The sequence below is a fragment of the Mandrillus leucophaeus genome, unplaced genomic scaffold (genome assembly GCF_000951045.1).
Source record: "Mandrillus leucophaeus isolate KB7577 unplaced genomic scaffold, Mleu.le_1.0 Scaffold97, whole genome shotgun sequence".
Lineage (NCBI taxonomy): Eukaryota > Metazoa > Chordata > Mammalia > Primates > Cercopithecidae > Mandrillus > Mandrillus leucophaeus.
This window is the reverse complement of record NW_012110585.1, coordinates 2986792-2997085: the sequence shown is the minus strand read 5'-3', so window position 1 is coordinate 2997085 and position 10294 is coordinate 2986792. Positions and strand designations below refer to the sequence as shown.

The following is a 10294-nucleotide window of genomic DNA, read 5'->3' as shown; positions in this document are numbered from 1 at the left end:
TGAGCCACTGCATCTGGTAGCTGATATTATTATCCCCTTGGGACAGATAAGAAAAGTGAGGCACAGAGGTTAAGTAATTTGCCCCTAGTTGCATGGCTGGCCAATGATAGAGCCAACATTAATGCTTGGAAAATGAAAAAGAACAAGCTCTGTGCTTTAAAGATGGAAATACATCCCCAAGCATTGCTAATTACGATGTAATGCAAGGATGCTTTGAGTTAGTGTGCATTACCGTGGACTAGCATGTGCCACATAAACAGACAAATGAGACGAGGTCCTCACCTTCAGTTAGCTGTAGTTTAGTGGGTGCGGTGATGGGGAGAGAGCTGGTATAACATGAGTGAACTGGAGAAAAAGACTTCGGACTTATTGCACCTAGACTTATTGCAGAGCTGTGAGAGTTTCTGTAAATATAATGACCTCATTTCTCCCCAGGAAGGACTGCGACGTGATTATCAACTTTCAGGTTCCCTCCTGGATAGTTATTCTTGAAAATGCTCCTTTTCCTGTAGATTTTAGACTTCTACCTCTCCCTAGGAATGGGAGCATCATTTAGTCTTCAATTTTTTCTTCTTCCTTGGAGAGTTTGATTCCCTAGAAGCATGGCTACATCCATGAATTGATAGACTTGGGTCATGTTTGAAATTTTTGATGGACTAGGAATCTAAATCAAAGAAGAAATGGACCTCGTCATTTAAAACAAACTTCTAATTACCTAGGCTGAAAGAGCTGGTGCACAACAAACTTCTATGACATTTTTTGGGGAAGAGAATGTAATATTCCCTCTTTTTTTTTTCATTTTTTTGTTAATGAGCATATCCTTGTAATTTTAGAGAATGCAAAAGAACATGCTCTGTGCTTTAAAGATGGAGTACATTCCCCAGCATTGCTAATTACAATGTAATCCTATCAGTAGTGCAAACCCTCAGATCTGCAGGTGTCTCTGGGTCCAGGAACCTGTTTCCTGCAATGGAATCCTGCCCTGAGCCTGCCCTGAGCCCAGGAGTGGGCAGGGGACATTCTGATGGGTCTGGGGAGGGTCAGGAGCCCAGAGACCATTGCGGGAGTCTGGAAGGGAAGGGGTCCCTGTAGGAAGAGTGGTGCCTAGCCCCTGTCGCCTCCACTTGGGCAGAGGCAGGGACAGAGGCAACGGACTCAGATTGTACCAGAAAACACAGGTCGGGCAGCACAGAGGCTCCTCCATTTGGGAAAAGGGTGAGAGTGAATCGGGCCCCACTGTGGGAGCTTGAGGGCATGCTGCTCCAGTTGCTTCAGGGAATACATATTCTGGAGGGTGGACGTGTGGGCAGAAATGCAGCCTACAGAAGTCTTTTGCAGCAGGGGCATCCAGAGTGCCCTTTGATCACAGGCCTCACACGTGGTGGAAGGAGGGGTGTAGGTAGAGCAGGAGATCATGGTGGTGGGACCTCAGCGTCCAGCTAGTGATGGAGGTGTTATGGGGCGTGGATAAGACCCCTCCTTGGACCAGGAGTCTGGAGTGAGATGTGCAGAAATCAGGACAGGGCTGGTGAGACTGGATTCTTCCTCCCCCAGGCCTCAGGGTAGAGGGGTTTCTGCAGCCCAGGCCTCCTGACCCCGCCCGCTCCTCCCTCAGGTGGACTCGCTGCAGGCTCTGCTGCACAGCCCTTCTGTGCTGGTGTGTGCCGGGCATGAGGCCTTCAGACCCCCAGCCATGGAAAATGCCAGGAGAAGTGAAGCTGAAACTTTATCTGGGCTGACTTCAAGAAACAAAAACAGTGAGTTGGTTTTTGGGTTTCCCCCATGTGATTTGCACTGGATGGTGGTTCAGTAGGGTTGAGTGGATACCCTTCCAGGTAATCCAGGAAACTTCCCTTTGGCCCCAAATCTCGGGTATCCCAGTAATTTTGGGATGTCTCTTGCCTCTTCCTCCTTCTCAGTACTGTCAATCTGACTTGGGTTGAACATTTGACCAAGATAGGAGAGGACAGTGTTTGGTATATAAAAGGAACAGAGGTTGGGCACGGTGGCTCATGTCTGTAATTCCAGCAGTTTGGGGGGCCAAAGCGAGAGGATTACTTGAGTTCAGGAGTTGGACACCAGCCTGGGCAACATAATGAGACACTGTCTCTAAAAAAAAATACAAAAAAATAAGCCAGGCATAATGGCACATGCCTATAGCTCCAGCTACTTGGGAGGCTGAGGTGGGAGGATCACTCGAGCCCAGGAGGTTGAGGCTGCAATGAGCTGTGATCACACCACTTCACTGCAGCCTGGGTGACACAGCAAGATCATGTCTCAAAATAAATAAATACATGGAACAGGGTTAAGTTATCTTGAACTTGAAGTTTCTAGAATCTAAAATAAATTTTATTAAGAACCACAGGTGCAGAGGCTCACACCTATATTCCCAGCAATTTGAGAGGCCAGGACAGGAGGATCACTTGAGCCCAGGAGTTCAAGACAAGCCTAGACAACAGAGCAAGACCCTGCCTCTACCACAAACATACATAAGTAAATGAACAAATTACCCAGGCATGGTGGCACATGCCTGTGGTCCCAGCTACTCAGGAGGCTGAGGTGGCAGGATGATTTGAGCCCAGGAGTTTGGGACTTCAGTGAGTCACAATCGTGCCACTGCTCTCCAGCTTGGGCAACAGAGACCCTGTCTCAAAAAAGAAACAACTGCAGTGGCCATGACATCATGGCAGCAATGGGCCCTGTGTGTGGCGCTGCATCCTTTCAGGGTCACGATGATCTCAGACAACAGTGGTGGCCGGCACGGAGGTCAAAAGGACTAAAACTAACCATGACCACGGATCATCCATCCATCCATCCATCCAACCAACCATATATCCAGCCAAAGAGCCACAGTCTGGACTATGTTATTTTCTAAAACCACACACTTATTTTTAAAAGCACAATTAACAAATGCAGTCTGACAATGGAAAAATTTGGTGAGTAAAAAAAGTACTATCCTTTGTGAAAAGCTCAGAAACACCAACAAGGACAGGCTCGGTGATCACTGTAGGCCAGGCACTGGAGGCACAAGGACAGTTTACTCTGGGCCCCTCCCTGGAGGAGTCCCCAGTCGCATTTGGTCCCTGTGGAGGGGCAGGACTGGGTAAAGTCATCTGCTGCCCAGATGTGCACCTGGGGTCTGTTCTTTTGCTGGTCATCAGCTCAGCCTCTGTCTGCTAGCCCTGCCCTCTTGCCACATGTTGGCTCAGGAGATGGAATTTGAAAGCACTTAGGGGCTTCATTCATTCATTCTTTCTTTTTTTTCCTTTTTCTTTCTTCTTTTTTTTTTTTTTTTTTCTGAGACGGAGTCTTGCTCTGTCACCCAGGCTGGAGTGCAGTGATGTGAACTAGGTTCACTGCAACCTCCCACTTTGGGGTTCAAGTGATTTTCATGCCTCAGCCTCCCAAGTAGCTGGGATTACAGTCACCCACCACCACGCCCAGCTAATTTTTTGTGTTTTTAGTAGAGACAGGGTTTCCCCACATTGCCTAGGCTGGTCTTGAACTCCTGACCTCAGGTGATCCGCCTGCCTTGGCCTCCCAAAGTGCTGGAATTACAGGCGTGAGCCACCGCGCCTGACTCATTTTTTTCTTAGAGCCACTCCTTTGCATCCCCAGCGGCCCTTTCTTCTTCTCTTTTTCATGGCTGGGGTGCAGGCTTGACTAGCAGGACCTGATATCTCAAGCCCAGGTCCTTCCCTGAAGTCATTTATCAACCCAGGAGCTTGACGAGGGTGAAAAATCACCACCAATAATCACAGAGCATATAACAGTTTACAATCAGGGTCATATGCAGCAGTTTATTGATTTCACCTGCTGTGCTGGGTGTGGGTACGAGGAGGGCCAAGAGCAAGCTCTCGGCACTGCCACTCTGCCTGCCAAGTCTGCCATCTCTTGAGAGCCTACTGTGTGCTAGCAACTATAGAGTAAGTTTTATATGCATAGCCATGCATCAATACGAACTCAACCAATCAATATTATTATGCTTATTTTATGGTTCAGAAAACAGGCTCTGCCAAAAACTATGCAGCTAGTAAGTGGCAGAGTTGAGATTGAATTCAGACTCAAGTTCTCCTTGCTAGACGATGCCAGTTCACAGACTGGTAGCTCTGCGGACTGTCATTCTAGAATAGCTCTGCCCTTATCATGCTTTTTTTTCCTTTTCTTTTTTTAATGGTCTTGCTCTGTCATCCAGGCTGAAGTGCAGTGACACAGAGCTCACTGCAGCCTCGAACTCTGGGACTCAGGGGATTCTCCTGCCTCAGCCTTCCGAGTAGCCAGGAAGCTGGGACTGTAAGGCCATACTACTGTGCTCAGCTAATTATTTTTTAATTATTATTTTTTTTTTTTGTAGAGATGGTGTCTCACTAAGTTGCCCAGGCTGGTCTTGAAACCCCGAGCTCAAGCAGTCCTCCCGCCTCGGCCTCCCAAAGTGCTTGGATTACAGGCCTGAGCCACCGCACCCAGTTGTTACCGTGCATTTTGGAGGCAGTGGTGTTCAGGTCGTGGGAGGCTCATGACTATTTTATTCCTTTACCCTGATGCTGTCCCCATGGCTCACAATCTTTTCCTCTTTTCTTTTCCTCTTCACTGCGTGCCAGGGAGCTGGGGGCCAAAGACTAAGCCGAGTGTGATCCATTCGCGGTCCCGGCCAGGCAGCAGGCCGCAGCTGCCAGAGAGGCCTGTTCCTAGCAACCCCCCGGTGGGCCCTGCTCCTGACAGGCACCCTCAGGACACGCCAGCGCAGCCGGGCCCGCTGGTGGCCGGCGATGACATGAAGAAGAAGGTCCGCATGAATGAGGACGGCAGCCTGTCCGTGGAGATGAAAGTCCGCTTCCATCTGGTCGGCGAGGACACACTCCTGTGGTCCCGGAGGATGGGCAGGGCCAGCGCCCTCACGGCAGCCAGCGGGGAAGACCCCATTCTGGGGGAGGTGGATCCCCTCTGCTGTGTGTGGGAGGGCTACCCTTGGGGCTTCTCGGACCCTGGGGTGTGGGGACCCCGGCCCTGTAGGGTGGGATGTGGGGAAGCCTTTGGCCGAGGCGGGCAGCCAGGGCCCAAGTATGAAATCTGGACGAATCCCCTGCATGCCTCCCAGGGAGAGAGAGTGGCGACTCGGAAGAGGTGGGGGCTGGCCCAGCACGTCCGCTGCAGTGGCCTGTGGGGCCACGGGGCTGCCGGGAGGCAGAGATGCAGCCTGGACAGTGCCAGCCCAGCCTCCAGCACCGGCCACCCCGAGGGCTCAGAGCCAGACTCCTCCTGCTGCCCCAGGACCCCGGAAGACAGGGTGGACAGCGGCAGCCCCTCTGCCCAGAGAGGGGCTGAGCAGGAAGCTGGAGGGAGCCTGGGTGAGGACCCCAGCCTATGCACAGATGGAGCCGGGCTGGGCAGCCCAGAGCAAGGCGGCCACCTGACACCCAGGGCCCAGAGTGAGGAGGGGGCTTCTTCCGACTCGTTGGCCAGCACCGGGTCTCACGAGGGATCCAGCGAATGGGGCGGGCAGCCCCGGGGCTGCCCAGGCAAGGCAAGGGCTGAGACCTCTCAGCAGGAGGCCACCAAGGGAGGCAACCCTGGTTCTCCAGCTCCAAGTCTTTCATCTTTAAGGAGTGAGGACCTGCAGGCAGAGATGCAAGGACGGGGCACCAAGCAGGCCAGGGGGGCGTCTGTGAAGAGGGAGCCTCTGGTTCCTGGCCTTTCTGGCTCCTGGGACTCGGAAGGAGCCTCTTCTACCCCTTCCACCTCCGCTTCATCCCAGGAGGAGCGGAGAAGGCACAGAAGCCGGGCCAGTGCAACGTCCTCACCCAGCAGCCCTGGCCTTGGCCGAGTGGCCCCGAGAGGCCATCCCAGGCAGTGTCACTACTGCAAGGACACCCACAGCCCGCTGGACTCCTCTGTAACCAAGCAAGTGCCGAGGCCTCCTGAGCGGCGAAGGGCCTGCCGGGATGGCTCAGTGCCACGATCTTCTGGAAGCTCATTGAGCACCAGGACACAGGACTCCGGGAACCTGAGACCTCCCTCCTTGGGATCTCTTCCTTCCCAGGACCTTCTGGGAATCAGCAGTGCCACTGTCACTCCTGCAGGACGCTCAGATTGTGCTTCTGGGGTCTCCCCCTGCAATGCTCCCTCTGTCGGGTGGGCAGGGGACACGGGGTCCAGGACATGCTCGCCGGACCCCACACCACCCCACACATCTGACTCCTGCTCAAAATCTGGGGCTGCCAGCCTGGAGGAACAGGCCAGGGACACCCCCCAACCCTCCTCGCCCTTGATTCTGCAGGTTGGACGGCCTGAGCAAGGGGCGGCGGGCCCCCACCAAAGCTGCTGCCACTCACAGGCTGGGACGCAGCCGGCCGAAGAGGCCCAGCGGGGACCCTCCCCTGAGGCCCACTGGCTGTGTGGCAGGTACTGTCCCACCCCGCCCAGGGGGCGGCCCTGCCCCCAGAGGCGCTCTTCCAGCTGTGGGAGCACCGGTAGCAGCCACCGAAGTGCTGCCCGGAGGCCAGGTGGGAGCCAGCAGAAGGAGGGGACACACCAGGCAGGCCCCACACCATCCCTGGGGCCCGGTTCAGGGGCATCGAGGAGAAGCAGTGCCAGCCAGGATGTGGGATCTGGGGGGCTGTCCCAGGAGGAGACCTCGAGGAGTTGGGGAGGCCCGCAGGGGCAGGAGGAGGCCAGCGGTGTGTCACCCAGCTCTCTGCCCCGCTCGTCTCCAGAGGCTGTGGTCCGCGAATGGCTGGACCACATTCCAGAAGAGCCCGTACTCATGACATATGAGATGGCGGACGACACCACAGGTGCAGCAGGGGGTGGCCTGAGAGGCCCCGAGGTGGACCCTGGGGATGACCATTCTCTGGAAGGCCTGGGGGAGCCAGCTCTGGCCAGACAACAGCCCCTGGAAGGGGACCCCGGCCAGGACCTGGAGCCAGAGGGAGCCCTCCCGGGGAGTAGTGATGCTGGTCCCCAATCAGGAGAGGGTGTTCCCCAAGGGGCAGCTCCAGAGGGAGTTTCCGAGGCCCCCGCAGAGGCCGGAGCGGACAGAGAGGACCCAGCCAGCTGCGGGGTGAGCCTGCGGGCACTTCCTGGTCGGGTGTCTGCCTCCACGCAGATCATGAGGGCGCTGATGGGCTCCAAGCAGGGCCGGCCCAGCAGCATGCCCGAAGTGTCTAGGCCCATGGCCAGGAGACTCAGCCGCTCAGCCGGGGCCCTCATTACTTGTCTGGCCAGTCTTCAGTTCTTTGATGAAGACCTTGGGTCTCCTGCCAGCAAAGTGAGGTTCAAAGACTCCCCTCGGTACCAGGAGCTGCTCAACATCTCAAAGGACCTGTGGCCAGGATGCGACCTTGGGGAAGACCAGTTAGACTCAGGCCTTTGGGAGCTCACATGGAGCCAGGCTCTGCCGGACCTTGGGTCCCAAGCCGTGACAGAGAACTTCACACCCACGTCCTCCTCTGGTGTGGATATCAGCAGTGGCTCCGGAGGCTCAGGGGAGAGCAGCGTACCCTGTGCCATGGACAGCACCCTGGTCCCTGGGGGGACAGAGCTGTCCCTGAAAACCTCCAACCAGAGGCCTGATTCCAGAACTTCTGAGAACCCAGGGGATCTGGAAAACCAACAGCAGTGTTGTTCCCCAGCCTTCTTGAACTCCCGAGCCTGTGCTTGTGCCACCAATGAGGATGAAGCAGAAAGAGACGGTGAAGAGCAGAGGGCGAGCTTGAACCTGGAGCAGTTAGCTCAAAACACAATGCAAGAAGAGGTGCAATTAGAGGAAAGTAAAGAAGAAACAGAGGGAGGAGGGCTGCAAGAAGAGGGGCTGCAGTTAGAGGGAACTAAAGAAACAGAAGGGCTGCAAGAAGAGGGGGTGCAGTTAGAGGAAACTGAAACAGAAGAAGGGCTGCAAGAAGAAGGGGTGCAGCTAGAGGAAACTAAAACAGAAGGAAGGCTGCAAGAAGAGGGGGTGCAGCTAGAGGAAACTAACGGAACAGAAGGAGAAGGACAGCAAGAAGAGGCTCAGTTAGAGGAAATTAAAGAAGAAACAGGAGGAGAAGGACCACAAGAAGAGGGGTTGCAGTTAGAGGGGACTAAAGGAACAGAAGGAGAAGGGCATCAAGAAGAGGGGGCGCAGTTAGAGGAAACTAAAGGAACAGAAGAACGACAGCAAGAAGAAGAGGCGCAGTTAGAGGAAATTAAAGAAGAAACAGAAGGAGAAGGACCACAAGAAGAGGGGTTGCAGTTAGAAGGGACTAAAGGAACAGAAGGAGAAGGGCATCAAGAAGAGGGGGCGCAGTTAGAGGAAACTAAAGGAACAGAAGGAGAAGGACAGCAAGAAGAAGAGGCGCAGTTAGAGGAAACAGAAGGAGAAGGGCATCAAGAAGAGGGGGCGCAGTTAGAGGAAACTAAAGGAACAGAAGGAGAAGGACAGCAAGAAGAAGAGGCGCAGTTAGAGGAAATTAAAGAAGAAACAGAAGGAGAAGGACCACAAGAAGAGGGGTTGCAGTTAGAGGGGACTAAAGGAACAGAAGAGGAATGGCATCAAGAAGAGGGGGCGCAGTTAGAGGAAACTAAAGGAACAGAAGGAGGACAGCAAGAAGAAGAGGCGCAGTTAGAGGAAATTAAAGAAGAAACAGGAGGAGAAGGGCTGCAAGAAGAGGGGGTGCAGCTAGAGGAAGTTAAAGAAGGACCAGAAGGAGGACTGCAAGAAGAGGCTCTTGAAGAGGGTCTCAAAGAGGAAGGGCTTCCAGAAGAAGGAAGCGTCGGCCGGCAGGAATTGTCAGACGCCGGCTCTCCGGATGGAGAAGGCTCCTGGGAAGATGACCCAATCCAGGAGGAGGAAGCGGGAAGAGCCTCTGCAGAGCCGTGCCCCCCAGAGGGCACAGAGGAACCCACAGAACCCGCTAGTCATCTCAGCGAGACGGACCCAAGTGCCAGCGACAGTCAAAGTGGCTCCCAGCTTGAGCCTGGCTTGGAAAAGCCGCCCGGAGCCGCCATGATGGGCCAGGAGCACACGCAGGCCCAACCCCCGCTGGGGGCTGCAGAGAGGAGCTCTTCGGTGGCCTGCAGAGCGGCTCTGGACTGCGACCCCATCTGGGTGTCCGTGTTGCTGAAGAAGATGGAGAAGGCCTTCCTGGCCCACCTTTCCGGCGCAGTGGCTGAGCTCCGAGCGCGCTGGGGCCTCCAGGACAGTGACCTGCTGGACCAGATGGCGGCCGAGCTGCAGCAGGATGTGGCCCGGCGCCTCCAGGACAGCACCGAGAGAGAGCTCCAGAAGCTCCAGGGCCGGGCGGGGCGGATGGTGCTGGGGCCTCCCAGGGAGGCCCTCACTGGGGAGCTGCTCCTGCAGACCCAGCAGCGCAGACACCGTCTCCGGGGCCTGCGCAACCTCTCGGCCTTCTCTGAGCGGACCCTGGGCCTGGGGCCCTTCTCCTTCACCCTGGAGGACGAGCCAGCCCTCAGCACAGCCCTGGGGAGCCAGCTGGGCGAGGAGGGGGAGGGCGAGGAGTTCTGTCCCTGCGAGGCCTGCGTGAGGAAGAAAGTGAGCCCTGCGTCCCCCAAGGCCACAATGGGGGCAACCAGAGGTCCCATCAAAGAGGCCTTTGACCTGCAGCAGATTCTGCAGAGGAAGAGGGAAGAACACACCGGTGGGGAGGCAGCAGAGGTGGCCCCTGGCGAGACCTGCACAGACCCCACGAGCACCAGGACTGTCCAGGGAGCGGAGGGAGGGCCAGGGCTGGGGCTGGGCCACGGGCCTGGAGTGGACCAGGGTGAGGATGGTGAGGGAAGCCAGAGACTCGACAGAGACAAAGATCCCAAACTCGGGGAGGCAGAGGGAGATACAATGGCTCAGGAGAGAGAAGGGAAAATCCACAACAGCGAAACCAGTGTAGGCAGCGAGCTGGGGGAAGCTGAGCAGGAGGGAGAGGGCATAAATGAAAGGGGAGAAACTGGGGGCCAGGGCTCTGGGCATGAGGACAACTTGCAGGGTGAAGCTGTGGCAGGAGGTGACCAAGATCCAGGACAGAGTGATGGGGCGGAAGGCATAGAGGCCCTGGAGGCTGAAGGGGAGGCCCAGCCAGAGTCCAGAGGTATAGAGGCCCAGGAGGCAGAAGAGGAGGCCCCGGAGGCTGAAGGGGAGGCCCAGCCAGAGTCAGAAGGTGTAGAGGCCCCGGAGGTTGAAGGGGAGATGCAGGAAGCAGAAGGGGAGGCCCAGCCAGAGTCAGAAGGTATAGAGGCCCCAGAGGCAGAAGGGGAGGCCCAGGAGGCAGAAGGGGAGGCCCAGCCAGAGTCAGAAGGTGTAGAG

The 10294-nt window shown here is 55.8% G+C and overlaps 1 protein-coding gene across 1 annotated transcript in view; it reads left to right on the top strand.

The window, feature by feature from the left end:
* RP1L1 (retinitis pigmentosa 1-like 1) overlaps positions 1-10294 on the top strand; it is a 61634-nt gene that overhangs the window by 48868 nt on the left and 2472 nt on the right. Inside the window, exons 4-5 of the mRNA XM_011970770.1 lie at positions 4602-8102; positions 8580-10288. Of these exons, the coding sequence (XP_011826160.1) occupies positions 4602-8102; positions 8580-10288 (5210 nt within the window). The remainder of the gene's footprint in view (positions 1-4601; positions 8103-8579; positions 10289-10294) is intronic.